The following is an 18,352-nucleotide window of genomic DNA, read 5'->3' on the forward strand; positions in this document are numbered from 1 at the left end:
ACATGAAGCGCTTGGTTTCCCCAGAGACTACTACTACAATGTTCACGACCTAGCCTGCGAGGAGGCACGCGTGCAGCTCCCTCTTCTTCCACCTCCATGGCGCCGGGAGCGCCATGCTGTACCACGTCCTGGACGCGGTGACGTCGGTGAAATGCGAGACGCGGCGGGCTCGCAAGCAGGTCAAGGTGCTCGAGGCCCTGGACGTCGCCGGGACGCAGCTGTACCACTTCACCACCATCGTCATCGCTGGCATGGGCTTCTTCACGGACGCCTACGACCTGTTCTCGGTCTCCCTCATCGCCGACCTCCTGGGCCGCATCTACTACCACTCGGCGGATGGCAGGCTCCCCGGCAACGTTGCCGGTGCCGTCAGCGGCGTGGCGCTCTGCGGCACGGTCCTGGGGCAGCTCTTCTTCGGCTGGCTCGGCGACAGGATGGGGCGGAAGCTGATCTACGGCGTCACGCTCAAGCTCATGGTGGTGTGCTCGCTCGCGTCCGGCCTCTCCTTCCACAACAAGCCCAAGTGCGTCGTGGCCACGTTGTGCTTCTTCCGCTTCTGGCTCGGCTTCGGCATCGGCGGCGACTACCCGCTCTCGGCGACCATCATGTCTGAGTATGCCAACAAGAGGACTCGCGGAGCCTTCATAGCAGCGGTCTTCGCTATGCAGGTGTGTAAGTAAAACCATCACAATATTTTTTGGAGCCTGTGCTGCATCTCATTCTTAATCTACAACCTCCATTTCTTTTTTCTCGTCTAACTCAGTCAAAGATAATATTTTAATCCTTATCGTATTATGCTTGCCCTGCATAAAGGGTCTTGGGAACCTGGCTGCTGGGGCTGTTGTTCTGGTGCTCTCTGCGAGCTTCAAGAACACGGCCGCGTACGATACTGACCAGCTCGGGCAAGCAGACTACGTGTGGCGCATAGTACTCATGCTCGGCGCCGTTCCTGCCCTGCTCACCTACTACTGGCGCATGAAGATGCCCGAGACGGCGCGCTACACCGCGCTCATCGCCAAGAACCTCAAGCTAGCGGCGTCTGACATGGCCGCGGTCCTCGACATCGACTTCGTGTCGGACATGGACGCGGAGGCCGTCGTTAAGCAGGACGAGTTTGGCCTCTTCTCCATGGAGTTCCTTCACAAGCATGGCCGCCAGCTCCTCGGAACCACCGTGTGCTGGTTCGTCCTCGACGTCGTCTTCTACTCCCTCAACCTCTTCATGAAGGACATCTTCAGCGGCATCGGCTGGTTTGGAGACGCGGCCGAGATGAGCCCTCTCGAGCAGACCTACAAGATAGCCCGCACGCAGGCCATCATCGTGGTCGGCGGTTCCCTGCCAGGGTACTTCCTCACTGTCCTCTTGGTTGACCGCATCGGCCGCATCAAGATCCAGCTCATGGGGTTCACCATGATGACCATCTTCATGATCGGGCTCGCCGCGCCCTACAAGTTCTGGTCCAAACCCAGCATGCACGCAGGCTTCGCCATCATGTATGCATTGATCCTCTTCTTCGCAAACTTCGGCCCCAACTCCACCACTTTCATCCTGCCTACCGAGATATTCCCGACGCGGCTGCGGTCGATGTGCAACGGCATATCGGCTGCCGGGGGTAAGTGTGGTGCCATCATCGGTGTTCTCTGGTTCCAGTATTCTCATACGAGCATCCGGAGCTCTCTCCTACTTCTCGCAGGGTGCAACCTGGTTGGAGTCATGTTCACTCTTGCCTTGCCGGAATCCAAAGGGATGTCACTCGAGGATATCACCGGGGAAATGGAGGAAGAAAGCGAACCATCTCAAGAATCTACAGTTGCTGAAGTTGAGTTCATCCACAGCGTGGAAATTTTGTAGCCAGTACCATTCATCCCGGTTGCTGATTTTAGTGTCTTCTCAAAATTACTCAAACATTGGAAACTTGTATCTTTGAGATGTTTGGATTATATATAGTGTTCAATGTGACATGAGATGGGATAGACTCCAAACGAAGTGGCAATAACACAAGTAAATCTAGGCATAGCAAATAATAGAGCAAATTTCAGTTTTACTTCCTTTACTCCTCCTATCCATATTACCTGTCGCTGGTTTAGTACAACTTTAGTACAGAATTGTATTAAAGCAGCGACAAGTAATCCCTCTGTCCCAAAATATAAGGCATTTCTGCTTTATAACCTTTAAACACATCAACAAAGGAGATCTCTTCATACCCTTCATAATAATGAGTATAATGGTCTTTCTTAAAAATACATTGTCCGCACTCTAAAAATAGAGACCTGACTTGTTCCGAGTCCACTATGGGCAGGCCTAGTAGTAACTAGTAAGTGTGTACTGTAGCCCGGGATTGAAAATCAGAAGAAAAAACACTAGAACCAACCAGATTTGCTGATATATTAGCAGAGTTTCTTATCAACAAGAATTGATTTACTGTAGCAGACCAAACCAGCACTGTACTACCGGGCAGGAAACTGTAGCGAACCGACCGAGGGGGTATTGTAGCTAATGTGTTTTTCAAATTTTAAAATGTTTTCTGAAACACAAACATTTTAAAAAATCCGAATTTTTTTTCAAACTTTGAACTTCTTTTTGAAACGCAAACATTTTTTATTTTGTGAAATTTTTTCAAATTCATGAACACTTTTTCAGAATTGTGAACATTTTTCTTAAAGTGCGAACAATTTTTCAAATTTGCGAACATTTTCTTTGAAACTTGAATTTTTTTTAAACTTCATAGTATTTTTTGAAAATGCAAACACTTCTCAAATTTGTGAGCATCACTTGAAAACACAAACATTTTTAAAAATCTAAGAATATTTTTAAACTTTATAAACATATTTTGAAAACAATTTTTATTTTCTAGGGAATAAGCATTTTTTATTTTCTATTTTTCGTTTTTCTTCGGTTTTCTCGTTAATTCATTTTCCTCCTTTTTGAACTTTATTACAATTCTTGAAACCTTTTCAAAAACTTGAAAAATCTTTGGAATACCAGAAAATGTTCTTATTTTCAAATATTGTTTATATTTTTTTTTCAAATTCTAGAATTTGATTAAAAATAATCCCTTTCTTGACTTTTTTATTCACACAGTTTAAAAATATTTGTGCTTCAATAAATTTGATAAATTTTTAAAAAAGCATATGAACTGAAATTTTTCTTCAAAATTTTCATCAATTGTGAATTTGTTACCACTTTTGGAAAATGTGTTTTAACTATGTAAAATTTTCACACACAATTTGTTATTCCAAAATTGTTGAAATTTTTTAAGAAATGTTTACAACATAAGAAAACGTTCATGTGAATTGATAATGATGGAAATTGCAAATAGCAGAAGCATTAAAATTAGGTAAAACTACATGCTCATGGATGCACCCGTCTGGCATAGTCTGGCACACTTTTCTCAACTGCTGTTTTTTGAACTACTAGTAAGCGTACACGTCAAAATTCACATGTATAGAGAAGATAGTCTGGTAGTAGTAGTCAAAAATATTGCAAACGGACCTAGCATGTTTTTGTACAATCAAGGAAGGTCATTATCACTGTTTGACAAAAGGTACTCCCCGCAAGTGATATAAAATGTCTTAGAGGGAGTATAATTTAGAAAATCTACTTTGCAATGCACCTAAGAGCATCTCTAATAGATTCCTAAGTTTTGGGCGAAAGAAAAGGCCATTCCAGATCTCGCAAAACAGCTGGTCCTGTAAAAATTTATACAGCTCCCCTTAAGAAAAACCTCGTCCTGAAGATATGGAGTTTTGGAGACAAACTTTTTAGCTCCCCCTTTACCAGAATACCGTTGGCGAGAGGGAAGTTTCACGTCAACCGCCACCGCCAGCTCTTGATTCTAGCCTTCCCCACTGTCGCCGACTGGCCGACCGACGTCCCCCGCCCTTCCTCACCTCACTCTTGAAGGCCATCGAATCGTTGGGGAAGAAGACGACAATGAAAAAAAAAAGAGAGAAAAAGCATCGATAGATGGAATATTAGTTTTTACAATAGAAAATTGCGGTATCTGTTCAGTGCCAGCCCTCGTGTTACTGAAAATCCTTTTTAGGAGGAACCGTAAGCTGGTTTTTTAGACGCCAGGCGCGGGGACCATGTTGTCCGGGAGTCCCATGGTGAAGTCCACGTTGGAGCCGGCGAACGCGCTGAGCACGCGCGCATCCTCATCGTATAGCTTGACCTTGGTGGCGTTCAGCGCACGGAGGAGCACGACCGCCGCAGGTTGTCGGCCACCTGGCCGTAGTTCACCCCGAGCGCCGTGGAACCTCCCCCTACTGCCGCCAAGTCCGATGCAAGCGTGGTGACGGCCACGACAAGCACGTGCCGGAGCAGCGAGCCGAAGTAGAAATGTGGTGGAGCTATCTGACAAGGCCGGGAGTGAACTGACAGCACCATAGGAGGATGCGAATCACACGCTTTATATCGAAGTTGTTTTTGTGTCGGCTCTGACAAGGTGCCGTTGGTAGAATGCTTGCTTAGATCAGGACTGTCCAAGGCCAAAGATCGGTTGAGATTTCGTGTGGGGTCTCTGTTGGGGAACACAGTATTTCAAAAAAATTGCCTACGATCACGCAAGATCAATCTAGAAGATGCATAGCAATGAGCGGGGAGAGTGTGTCCATGTACCCTCATAGACCGTAAGAGGAAGTGTTTAGTAACGCGGTTGATGTAGTCGAATGTCTTCGCGGTCCAACCGATTCAAGTACCGAATGTACAGCACCTCCGCGATCAGCACATGTTCAGCTCGGTGACGTGCCTTGAACTCTTGATCCATTTGAGGCCGAGGGAGAGTTCCGTCAGCACGACGGCGTGGCGACGGTGTTGATGAAGTTACCAGCATAGGGCTTCGCCTAAGCACTACGACGATATGACTGAGGTGTGTAACTGTGGAGAGGGGCACCGCACCTGGCTAAGAGAAGACTTGGTGTGCCTTTGGGGCGCCCCCCTCCCACGTATATAAAGGGGGGAGGAGGAGAAGGCCGGCCCTAGAGCAGGCGCGCTAAGGGGGGAGTCCTACTTGGACTCCTAGTCCAAGTAGGATTCGCCCCCCTCCTTCCTTGCACCGGAGAGGGAAAAGGGGAAGGGAGAGAGAGGGAGAAGGAAAGGGCAGGCGCACCCCCTCCCTAGTCCAATTCGGACTCCCTATAGGGAGGGGGCACGGCTGCCCCTTGTGGGCTGCCTCCCCTCTTCCCTATGGCCATGTAGGCCCAATCTTTCCCCGGGATGTCCGAATGCAACCTTCCAACATATGAATCTTTACCTCTCGACCATTTCAAAACTCCTCTCATGTCCGTGATCTCATCTGGGACTTCGAACAAACTTCGTTCATCAAAACATGAAACTCATAATACAAATCGTCATCGAACGTTAAGCATGCGGACCCTACGGGTTCGAGAACTATGTAGACATGACCGAGACACATCTCCGGTCAATAACCAACAGCGGAACCTGGATGCTCATATGGGTTCCTACATATTATACGAAGATCTTTATCGGTCAAACCGCATAACAACATACGTTGTTCCCTTTGTCATCGGTATGTTACTTTCCCGAGATTCGATCATCGATATCATCATACCTAGTTCAATCTTGTCACCAGAAAGTCTCTTTACTCGTTCTGTAATGCATTATCCTGCAACTAACTCATTAGTCACATTGCTGGCAAGGCTTATAATGATGAGTATTACCGAGAGGTCTCAGAGATACCTCTCCGATACACACGGAGTGACAAATCCTAATCCCGATCTATGCCAACTCAACAAACACCATCGGAGACACCTATAGAGAATCTTTATAATAACCCAGTTACGTTGTGATGTTTGATAGCACACAAGGTGTTCCTCCAGTATTCGGGAGTTGCATAATCTCATAGTCAGAGGAACATGTATAAGTTATGATGAAAGCAATAGCAATAAAACTAAACGATCATTATGCTAAGCTAACGGATGGGTCTTGTCCATCACATCATTCTCTAACGATTTGATCCCATTGATCAAATGACAACACATGTCTATGGTCAGGAAACTTAACCATCTTTGATTAATGAGCTAGTCTAGTAGAGGCATACTAGGGACACTCTGTTTGTCTATGTATTCACACATGTACTAAGTTTCCGGTTAATACAATTCTAGCATGAATAATAAGCATTTATCATGATATAAGGAAATATAAATAACAACTTTATTATTGCCTTCAAGGCATATTTCCTTCAGTCTCCCACTTGCACTAGGGTCAATACTCTAGTTCACATCGTCGTGTGATTTAATACCAATAGTTCACATCGCCATGTGACTAATACCCAAAAGGTTTTACTAGATTCAATAATCCAGGTCACATCACTATGTGATTAACACCCAAAGAGTACTAAGTGTAGGAGGTATGCCCTAGAGGCAATAATAAATGATATTATTTAGCTCCAAGTTCATAATTATGTTTATGTTCCATGCTATAACTGCTATGGTTCTCGAGTCTGCAATAACACGAGGTTTGGAGGAAGACTCATATGCACGTGTGGAATAATAAACGGTAAGAAGTATTCTTAGTCTGGCCTCTAAGATTAGCTCAATTGTTGCATGATGGTTCTGTTTTCCAGATCATGGGCATTTCAATGCCAACAACTTTGAGGGCACAATGTTAAGAGAACATTTGTGTTGAATCGACCCGGATTGATGTTATGTCGTGAGATTCATTCGTCACAAGTTTATGGTTGATAACACGGAGATGGTAAATGTTTGCATAATTCCTTAGACCATGAGAGTATCGAGTTTCTTCATACTTGCTTCATGAACTTTGGGGTTTGTTAAACGTCATCCGTAAATGGGTGGCTATTACGGCGGCTTATGGGTTCATGGAAAAGTGTGTCAAGTAACTTGATAGCTCAAGATTGGGATTTGCTCCTTCGACGATGGAGAGATATTCTCGGGACCTCTCGGTGTTACGGTATCCATCATCGTCTGGCCAGACATAGTGTGATTTGATCACAGGGATGCCGGAACACGGAAATGAGAAAGGAGAACAAAATAGGTAACGAGGTAACTTGCATGGTGGACAAATTGTTCGTCCACGGGGATGCAATAAATCCCACCTCGGGTGTTTGTGACATATCGCGAAGCAACAGGAATAGCTCACTGCAACTGGAGGTTCACTCGAATATTCATTCGTGTGGGTATAGGGGTCAATATGGGTGTCCACGGCTCCGGTGTTGATCATTGATCGGAAGGGGTTCCGGGTCATGTCTATACTTCACAGAACCTATAGAGTCACAGGCTTAAGGTTCATCTATCTGCTGAATACTAGACAGGGAGTCTGAGAGAAAGTTTCTGGGAAAAGTTTCCGGAGACAGCGAAAAAGTTTCGATAAGAGAGGTCACCGGATGAGTTTCGGTGAAACCAAAAAAGTTGTTTTGGGGTATGCCATTAAGTAAAAATGTTTTCGGCACATGCCTGATAGTTCTTGGAGGGTGAGGGAATCCTGGATTAGGGGGTGTTCAGATAGCCAGACTATACCTTCAGCCGAACTCCTGGACTATGAAGATACAGGATTGAAGACTTCGTCCCGTGTCCGGGAGGGACTTTTCTTGGCGTGGAAGGCAAGCTTGGCGATACGGATATGTAGATCTCCTACCATTGTAACCGACTCTATGTAACCCTAACCCTATCCGGTGTCTATATAAACCGGAGGGTTTTAGTCCGTAGGACAACGTACACATCAACAATCATACCATAGGCTAGCTTCTAGGGTTTAGCCTCCTCGATCTCGTGGTAGGTCTACTCTTGTACTACCCATATCATCAATATTAATCAAGCAGGACGTAGGGTTTTACCTCCATCGAGAGGGCCCGAACCTGGGTAAACCTTCTTGTCCCTTGTCTCCTGTTACCATCCGGCCTAGACGCACAGTTCGGGACCCCCTACCCGAGATCCGCCGGTTTTGACACCGACATTGGTGCTTTCATTGAGAGTTCCTCTGTGTCGTCGCCGTCAGGCTCGATGGCTCCTACAATCATCGATAGCGATACAGTCCAGGGTGAGACCTTCCTCCTCAGACAGATCTTCGTCTTCGGCGGCTTCGCACTGCGGGCCAATTCGCTTGACCCTCTGGAGCAGATCGAAAGCTACGCCCCTGGCCGTCAGGTCAGATTTGGAAGTTTTAACTACATGGCTGTCATCCGCGGGGACTTGATCTTTGATGGATTCGAGCCACGGCCGAGCGTGCCGCACTGTCACGACGAGCATGATCTAGCTCTGCCGCCGAACAGTGCCCTGTAGGCCGCACCCGCATCGGCTACGACCCTTAATTCGGAGCCGACTGCGCCGATCGAGGACGGGCGGTTGGACGCCACCTCGGGTGTTGTGACCCCAACGGTGATTGAGCCAAGCACTAGCCCCGTACTCTGCGAGACTCGTGACTCCAAGGATCCGGACTCCTCTCTGGACTCCGAACCCTCCGTGCCCATGCCGACCGAATCCGATTGGACGCCGATCATGGAGTTCACTGCCGCGGACATCTTTCAGCACTCGCCTTTCGGTGATATCCTGAAGTCACTGAAGTCTCTCTCTTTATCAGGAGAGCCCTGGCCGGACTAGGGTCAGCAAGGTTGGGGTACGGACGATGAAGAAATTCAAATCCCACCCACCACCCACTTTGTAGCCACTGTCGACGACTTAACCGACATGCTCGACTTCGACTCCGAAGATATCAACGGTATGGACGCCGATGAAGGAGATGATGAAGAACCAGCGCCTACTAGGCCCTGGAAAGCCACCTCGTCATATGACATATACATGGTGGACACCCCAAAAGAGGGAGATGGCGATGGAACAGCGGAGGATGACCCCTGCAAGAAACAGCCTAAGCGCTGGCGTCAGCGGCGCCGCTCAAAATCCCGCCAAAACAAACAAGGTGATTCCAGCACGGGAGATAATAATACTCCGGAAAGGGCCGAAGAAAACCCCCTCTAGCAAGATTTAGCACAGGAGGATGGAGAAACCAGCCCTCATGAGAGAGCGGCAGACAGAGAGGTCGAGGACGATAATTATATGCCTCCCTCCGAAGACGAGGCAAGCCACGACGACGACGAATTCGTCATGCCAGAGGATCCCGTCGAGCAAAAGCGTTTTCAACGTAGGCTTATGGCCACAGCAAGAAGCCTCAAGAAAAAACAGCAACAACTTAGAGCTGATCAAAATTTGCTAGTCGACAGATGGACTGAAGTCCTTGCGGCCGAAGAGCATAAACTCGAACGCCCCTCCAAGAGCTACCCAAAGCGCAGGTTGCTACCCCGATTAGAGGAGGAAGCACTTGATGCGACCGACCGGCCACCTCGTGGTCGCGACAGAGAGGCCTCTCGGCCCTCCACTCAAGCCGCACCCTGTACCAAGGCACGGGAATATGCGCCGAACTTACGAGACATGTTGGAGGACAAGGCAAGGCAAACAAGATCAATCTACGGATCGCATGGGCGCCCCACGGCTCGAGACGGTAACCGTCACGCCGGCCACAAATTCGGCGGGGCAGAACACAGTAGACAAGGCTCATTGGAGCTACGTCATGATATAGCCCAGTACAGAGGCGCCGAACACCCACTCTGCTTTATAGACGAAATAATAGATCATCAAATCCCCAAGGGCTGGCACAATAGATCCTGCGGTATGGATCGAGGATTATCTCCTTCATATCCACATGGCCCGCGGCAATGATTTCCACGCCATCAAATACCTACCACTCAAGCTTAAAGGACCAGCTCGGCATTGGCTTAACAGCTTGCCAACAGGATCAATCAGTTGTTGGGAGGACCTAGAAGCCGCATTCCTCAACAATTTCCAGGGCACTTATGTTCGACCCCTAGACGCCGATGACCTAAGTCACGTAATTCGGCAGCCAGAGGAATCGGCCAGGCAATTCTGGACCCGGTTCCTAACAAAGAAAAATCAAATAGTCGACTGTCCGGACGCTGAGGCCCTAGCAGCCTTCAAGCACAATATCCGTGACGAGTGGCTGGCCCGGTACCTTGGAAAGGAAAAGCAGAAATCTATTGCAGCACTCACGACACTCATGACCCGCTTTTGCGCGGGAGAAGACAGCTGGCTTGCTCGTAGCAACAATATGACCAAAAACCCTGGTAATTCGGACACTAGGGACAGTAGTGGCAGGTCGCGTTGCAACAAGCAGAAGCGCCGCATTAACGGCGACAATGCTGAGGATACGGCAGTTAATGCCGGATTCAGAGGCTCTAAATCCGGTCAGCGGAAAAAGCCATTCAAAAGGAATCCTAGGGGCCCGTCCAGTTTGGACCGAATACTCGACCGCTTGTGCCAGATACATGGCACCCCCGAAAAGCAGGCAGGCAAGTTAAACGCCGAAAATGAAGACAAGGGGCTGCATAGCGATGACGACGAGGAGCCCCGGCTGCCGAACAACAGTGGACAGAAGGGTTTTCCCCCACAAGTGCGGACGGTGAACAAGATATACGCAACCCACGTCCCCAAAAGGGAGCGGAAGCGCGCGTTAAGGGACGTATACGCGGTAGAGCCAGTCGCCCCAAAGTTCAACCCATGGTGCTCCTGCCCGATCACCTTTGATCGAAGGACCATCCCACTAGCATCCGTCATGGCGGATTCGCCACATTGGTCCTAGACCCAATCATTGACGGATTTCATCTCACTAGAGTCCTTATGGACGGCGGCAGCAGCCTGAACCTGCTTTACCAGGACACAGTGCAGAAAATGGGCATAGATCCCTCGTGGATTAAACCCACCAAAACGACCTTTAAAGGCGTAATACCAGGTGTAGAGGCCAACTGTACAGGCTAAGTTACACTTGAAGTGCTCTTCGGATCTCCGGATAATTTCCGAAGCGAGGAGTTAATCTTCGACATAGTCCCGTTTCGCAGTGGTTATCACGCACTGCTCGGGCGAACTGCATTCGCTAAGTTCAATGCGGTACCGCACTACGCATACCTTAAGCTCAAGATGCCGGGCCCTCGAGGAGTAATTACGGTCAATGGAAACACCGAACGCTCCCTCCGAACGGAGGAGCACACGGCGGCCCTTGCAGCGGAAGTACAAAGCAGCCTCTCCAGGCAGTTCTCCAGTCCGGCCACTAAACGACCGGACACCGTCAAGCGCGCCCGGCGTAACCTACAACAAGACCACCTGGCATGATCCGAGCAGGCGTAGCAATGCGGCCCCAACTCCAACCCTCACAAAAAGGTGACGCCAGTACTTCGCGTCCATAACTACGCCCTAGAGATACCATGGGTACAGGGGAGGGGCACCATCACGGCACGCCCAAAAATACGGCTTAAACCGTACCAGGGGCTGCCGATTTCTTTTTATTTTTCTCTTACTTTCAGGACTCCATCCTTCAGAAGGCCTGTTCGGCAGTTCAATTGCCGCACAAACGATGCAAGAACCAGGGAAGCAAACAAGCCACGCCGCAGTACGGAACTCCCAGGTGGTCTCTATCACGAGCAGTATACCTGTTCCGCACATTATTCCGCAGCTTGCCCCTGGAACGGACATGTTAACTAGTCCAACCTTCCACTTATTGCATTATTTGTATCGTTCTGCTTTGATCGCAGCCCTTTTTAATAAACAATGCATAGCTTTCGTCTATTTTTGCATTACCATTTTTCTTTATATATGTTCCTTAACGACATGTTGCACCCGTACACGTTGGTAGCGAAAATACGCCAGGGGCTTTAGTACCCCTCAATATGGTGTAAGAAGTCCGAACACTTTAACAAGTGCGGCACCCCGAACTTATAGCATTATATGCATCGGCTCCGAATCATGTCTTGGGTCAATAGTTGGGTTTGCCCGGCTCCTATGTTTTGGTGCCTTACATTCCGCTATATCGAGCTGGGTCGAGCACCTCAGTGGAGAAAGCTAAAACTGACTGTCATGATGAAGCGAGAGCCGGTCGCTGTTCGAGAGGTTTTTCGAGTCCCTAAAGACTTATGCCGCTTAGGGCGAGGAGCCGGCTCTGTACGGCCAAGGCGTGGATAGCGCCCCGAACTCGGTCTTCCGAATACCAGGGGCTTCGCCGAAATTTATAATTATAGAATTCTACGGCTAAGTGAGAGTGTTCATGCATTATAGTCCGATTGCCTTGTTCGTTGGGCTGAGCGCCTCCCTCGAAGGACCCAAACATGGGAAAAAGAGCGCTCAGGTTTATCCCCGAACACCCCAGCACTAGCGGCACGGGGGCGGAAGCCGACGACTCGCCATCTCTATGAATTGATAAACAGCCGCACAGAAGGTAATATTTTAAATTCCAACAGCATTGCTTAGCGCATATAAGCAAGTTTTCAGCGCACAGGACAAAACGAGCAAGTTTCACTCAAACATTACATCCCTAGAACATTCATCCGCCACAAGGTGGGCACCCTTCAGAACATCCTTATAGTAATTCTCGGGCTTGCGATGCTCTTTCCCCGGTGGTGGCCCGTCCTTCACCAGCTTCTCGGCATCCAGCTTGCCCCAGTGCACCTTAGCACGGGCAAGGGCCCTACGGGCACCTTCAATGCAGACGGAGCGCTTGACGACTTCGAGCCTTGGACAGGCCTCCACAAGCCGCCGCACCAGCCCAAAATAATGAGGCCCTTCATGGCCTGTTCGGCCGCTTTGTGGAGCTCGACCAGTTGCTTCAGCTGGTCGCTCAGGGGCACGGGGTGTCCGGCCTCAGCGTACTGAGACCAGAACACCTTCTCCGTCGAGCTGCCCTCCTAGGCTCGGTAGAATGCGGCGGCATCGGATACACTCCGGGGAAGATCTGTGAATGCTCCTGGAGAGCTCCGGATTCGGGTAAGTAACAAGGAACTCACGTTTATGTGTTTGCTTTGCATAAAGAATGCCTTACCCGCCGCTATCTTCTTCACCTCATCCAACTCCTGGAGGGTCTTCTGGGATTCGGCCTTGGTAGACTTTGCATTTTCAATATCCACCACGAGCTCAGACGCTCGCGTCTTTGAGTCAAGCTCCAAACTCTCATGTTTTTCCATGAGAGCCTGGAGCTCTTGCCGCACCTTGCCAACCTCGGCCTCATACTTCTCCCGCTCGGTGCGCTACGAGGCCGCCCTCTTCTCGGCCTCGACCAGCGCCTGCTTAAGGGTCGCCACTTCAGACATGGCCCCTAAAATAGCCACGATAATCCTGTCATTCTTTGCAATTGCACCTTTTTATATATATTTAAAAACATGGTATTTCTTACCTTCGTTGTCCTCGAGCTGCCTCTTGGCATGCTCGAGCTCTTGCTCAGACCGCTCGAGGTTCTGCTTTAGCGTGTCCACTTCCGCAGTCAGTGCGGCGGACGCAAGCAGGGTAGCCTGCATATGCATATTGACTCATTTTTGTTAGACCCCTGCGAATTCTATTTGATCCTCTATTCGGCTTCTCTTCCCGAACGCCAAACAGAGCATCAGGGGCTACTATCTATGCGGTACTATTATTTACACATTCTTTACTTACCTCAAAGCCTGTCAAAAGGCTAGTACAAGCTTCAGCCAGTCCGCTCTTGGCGGACTAAACCTTCTGGACCACCGCACTCATAATAGCGTGGTGCTCCTCGTCGATGGAGGCGGCTTGGAGCGCCTCCAACATATTGTCCGGCGCCTCCGGTTGGACGGGGGCCGCCAGCACGGTGGACTTGCTCCTCTTGGAAGGAGGTCCCCCGTCGGACTCTGGAACCTTTGAAGGTTCCGGAGCGGTGTCTGGCCTAGAGCCGGACTTGGAGCCCTGAGGGGTTTCATCCCCTTTACTCCTGGAGTCCGGGAGGTCGCCTTGCGACGCCTCCAGGACCACCTCCTCCCGGCTTGGAACCTGTTGGGACAACACTTCGGTGTCATCCGTAGGGCGGGGGGAGGAAGCCGTCGGAAGCGAGTTCACATCCGACGAGTCCAGTGAGCCGCTCGACGACGCGTCGAGCTGGTCTTTGGGTGGGCTGCATAAACATATTCGACGTAAGGGAAAGCTGTGCAATAAATGAATAGTATGAATTACTCTGGTATACGGATACTTACGATTTTGCCAGGGGCTTGGCCCTGGGCTGCCACTCCTCTCCGCCGTCGGTGTCGGTGGAGTAGTCCGGAGGAAGGGGTTTTCCCCTTCTTGGACCCTCTGGCCTCCCCAAAGAGGGCGGCCTTCCTTTTCTTCTCTCCTCTCACCGGAGGGGGAGAGCTCTCCTCTTCTTCCTCCTCGTCTTCACGGGAGGAATGCACCTCCGAACCATAGGATGATGGATCCGACACTTCCTGGCGCCGGGCACTCTTTCGAGTCCCCGCGGCCTTTTTCGCGGCCTTCTTCTCCGGCACCACATAGGGTGCCGGAACCAGCAGCTTCGCCAAGCGAGCGTCCGCTGGGCCTTCGGGCAAAGGAGCCGGATAGTTGATCTGTCCGGACGTCACCTGCCAATCCTGTCAAAGGCAAGGGAGCATAGATCCCGCATGGAGTCAAACTATGAAAAACTGATACCCTGTAAAAGGAAGAAAATAGCTTACCACGAGAGCGTGACGCTGCACACTGAATCCGCGATCCTCGGTAGCGGATGCGGGAGCCGCGGAGCCTTTGAAAAGCACCTTCCAGGCATCTTCGTACGTCGTGTCGAAGAGCCTGCTCAGAGTTTGGTGCCGCGTCGGGTCGAACTCCCACAGGTTGAAAGCCCGTTGTTGACACGGGAGGATCAGGCGGATGAGCATAACCTGGACTACGTTGACAAGTTTGAGCTTCTTGTCCGCCAGGGTTTGGATGCATGTTTGGAGTCCGGTCAGCTCTCCTTTTTTACCCCAGGACAGACCCGTCTCCTTCCAGGAGGTGAGCCACATAGGGGGTCCGGATCGGAACTGGGGGGAGCGACCCATTCGGTGTCACGCGGCTCGGTGATGTAAAACCACCCCGATTGCCACCCCTTCAGGGTCTCCACAAAGGAGCCCTCGAGCCATAGGACGTTGGCCATCTTGCCCACCATGGCGCCTCCACATTCCGCCTGGTTGCTGCGCACCACCTTTGGCTTGACGTTGAAAGTCTTGAGCCATAGGCCGAAATGGGGGCGGATGCGGAGGAAGGCCTCGCACACGACGATAAACGCCGAGATGTTGAGGACGAAGTTCGGGGCCAGATCGTGGAAATCTAGGCCGTAGTAGAACATGAGTCCCCGGACAAATGGGTGGAGAGGGAAGCCCAGTCCGCGGAGCAAATGGGGGAGGAACACCACCCTCTCATGGGGCCTAGGGGTGGGGATGAGCTGCCCCTTTTCGGGGAGCCGGTACGCGATGTCGTTAGACAGGTATCCGGCCTTCCTCAGCTTTTTGATATATCCCTCCGTGACGGAGGAGACCATCCACTTGCCTCCCGCTCCAGACATGGCTGGAGAAGGTTGAGGTGGGGAGTGCGGACTTGGGCGTTGGAGCTCGAGTACGCAAGAATGGATAGGCGAAGGAGGAAGAAGGCGTAGGTGAAAAGGTGGATCCTTATCCCCTTATATGGGAGGACGCAACTACATGTCCCCACCAGCCTGGTAAAACTCGCTTATCTCCAAGCGCCGTAATCAATGGCGCGGTTGTGTTACTCACGCCCATATTGATGAGAATCCCGAGATAAGGGGACACGATCTCTGCTTTAACAAGACGTGCCAAGGAAACCGCCTCGCATAACGCACTGAGGTGGGATAATGAAACGACTCAGATAAAGGCTTGGCCATGGTGTGTCACACTACGGAATACGTCATCAGATTAGATTGGTGTAAATATTATTCTCTCTACGGCAATATGTGGAAACTTATTTTGCAGAGTCGGACACTATCTTTGTGTTCAAAATCTTCTACGAAGTACTTGGAGGAGGAACCTGCCTTGCAATGCCGAAGACAATCCGCGCGCCAGACTCGTCGTCATTGAAGCCTGGTTCAGGGGCTACTGAGGGAGTCCTGGATTATGGGGTGTTCGAATAGCCGGACTATACCTTCAGCCGGACTCCTGGACTATGAAGATACAAGATTGAAGACTTCGTCCCGTGTCCGGGAGGGACTTTCCTTAGTGTGGAAGGCAAGCTTGGCGATACGGATATGTAGATCTCCTACCATTGTAACCGACTCTATGTAACCCTAACCCTATCTGGTGTCTATATAAACCGGAGGGTTTTAGTCCGTAGGACAAGGTACACATCAACAATCATACCATAGGCTAGCTTCTAGGGTTTAGACTCCTCGATCTCGTGGTAGATCTACTCTTGTACTACCCATATCATCAATATTAATCAAGCAGGACGTAGGGTTTTACCTCCATCGAGAGGGCCCAAACCTGGGTAAAACTTCGTGTCCCTTGTCTCCTGTTACCATCCGGCCTAGACGCACAGTTCGGGACCCCCTACCCGAGATCCGCCGGTTTTGACACTGACAGAGGGTCCCAGAATCATTCTGGAAACTTTTTGGAATTTTCATAAATAAAAACCGGAAATGTTTCGGAGCTGCTGGAACCGGTTCAGATGCTTTTCGCAGATGAAAAACACTAAACTGGAATTGTTCTAGAACACGTTGAAAATCATTATGGTGGGTACTGGAAATGTTCTAAGCCCACATAAATATTTTCAGTTCGAACAGACGCTGAAAAATGTCGTCGTGAATAGTGAAAGTGCTTTTTGGGATATTTTATGGTGAGTCACCTTTTGGGATATTTCCAAAAGGCTTATAGAAGGGCTTGGGGGGCCAAGCATGCTCCTCATGGGGGCCCCCCCAAGGGGGTTGGCCAGCCACATGTGTGGGGCTCCATGGAGCTCCACTTCCCTCCCCATTATGCCCTTCATGTGTGACATTTGCATGGGCATTTTGGGTTTTTGTGAGCCATCCCTACCCCTTGGCTTTCCTATAAATAGAGGAGGAGTGGGCAGCACAAACCTTAAGCCTTCTCACAAACAAGTGCCATGCAATGACCTGGCTTCTCTCTCCCTCCCCGCAAAATAGTTTCGTAGAGCCGAAAGGTTGTCTGGGTGCTGGCAGGAACTAGTTCTGGACGGTGAAGCCCTGCCGGATAGATGACACCGTATGTGTGCAACTCTGTAGAGAGATCGTAGTTTTGGTATTAGTTCGAGAGTGCCTCCTGAAGGGCTGTCCGTGTGACCGTCCGAGTTTCAAAGGTCCTCCCGAAGGGCTGTTCGCAACACCGTCCGGGGGACTGTCCGATCACTTCCCGGAGGGCTGTCCGAGGGGCAGATAAGGGTATACATCCTCGCGGTTGGGAGGTTGTAAATCCTAGTTGCGGGGATCTGCACCGCCGATCGTCATGGACTCTACTTCCCGCTGCGCTACGAGTCGGTAACGAAAAGATCAAACCTTGTATGTAGTCTCCATAGTGGTCATGGCTGGTGCGTAGGTCCAATTTTTTTGTTTTCTGCTGCGTTACCCCTAAAGTGGCATCATGAGTCGTGCTATGCGTAGATGCAGGTTGTGATCTAGAATACATAGAGATGTATGGGTGTTGCACAATATAATTTGTAGTATATGAGTTTTATTACTAAAAATTATTTGCGCGGGTAGCAGATGAAATCTGTTACCCGATGTTCTTGTTGCTTCCCTGGAATTTGCATATTTCAGATCTTGATAACGGTATGGTGGATTTTCAATGTTCTGGCAATCTGCGATCCTGATTGATCAATGAAGTGCTAACAGTTCGTTGAAATCCACCATAGTTAGAAAGAAAGATGAAATTTTGCAGACAAAAGGCAATGCAGATATGATCTACACGGGAGTCATGCGTATGACGAAGTTTAGTATGGGGTTAGAGATTTTATTATCTCGTGCTTCATACACCCCGCATTGTTAATCTAGCGACTTGAATTATCATACTTGATGATGGACGATGTAGCTTCGGTTCGTTTCGAAACCTTAGAAGCCATGAAAAACAAGTTTTTGCATGAACCGATTAGAAACGTCTAACTTGGTTTTGCAGGAGGGTTTGCATGTGCATCTGATGTGGTATAGCAGTGCTCATAATAATTTGATTATGTATGAGATGACTATATAATGTAATTAACATGACCTGCGTGTCATGATTCGGCATGATGGCTGGAGCCATATGATTGCACTTTAATGACCTGCGTGTCAACCTTAAGGAATGCATTAATTTTATACGCTATTGAGATAGCAATATTATCTAGTGCATTGACAAGGTGGTGGCAATCTTCGCGAAGGTGAACACCGACGCGAATGCTGAAGATGAAGGAATGAAAGACTTCTCCGTCATAAAGGGCTATACCATATCATGCTATTATGAATTGCCTGAGATGTTTATCCCTTATGATGAACCCTTCTTGATTGCGTGGTAGTCGCTTTTTATTAGGGTGATATCTCACTTAGAATATCAAAGTGGCTA

At 49.5% G+C, this 18,352-nt stretch overlaps 1 protein-coding gene across 1 annotated transcript; it reads left to right on the forward strand.

The window, feature by feature from the left end:
• Window positions 1-222: 222 nt before the first annotated feature.
• LOC125523121 (putative inorganic phosphate transporter 1-4) lies at window positions 223-1,963 on the forward strand. The gene is made up of 2 exons (XM_048688174.2): window positions 223-668; window positions 814-1,963. Exons 1-2 carry the CDS (start codon window positions 252-254, stop codon window positions 1,849-1,851), a joined length of 1,455 nt encoding a protein of 484 aa, XP_048544131.2. The 5' UTR covers window positions 223-251; the 3' UTR covers window positions 1,852-1,963.
• The last annotated feature ends 16,389 nt before the right edge of the window (window positions 1,964-18,352 follow it).

Source organism: Triticum urartu, chromosome 7A, assembly GCF_056163025.1.
Source record: "Triticum urartu cultivar PI428250 chromosome 7A, HENAU_Tu73, whole genome shotgun sequence".
Classification (NCBI taxonomy): Eukaryota; Viridiplantae; Streptophyta; class Magnoliopsida; order Poales; family Poaceae; genus Triticum; species Triticum urartu.

Coding starts and splice junctions, on each gene's coding strand:
- LOC125523121 (XM_048688174.2), top strand. CDS start 252: ATGGGCTTCTTCACGGACGCCTACGACCTGTTCTCGGTCTCCCTCATC. Junction 669..813: donor CAGCGGTCTTCGCTATGCAG/GTGTGTAAGTAA, acceptor CCCTGCATAAAG/GGTCTTGGGAACCTGGCTGC.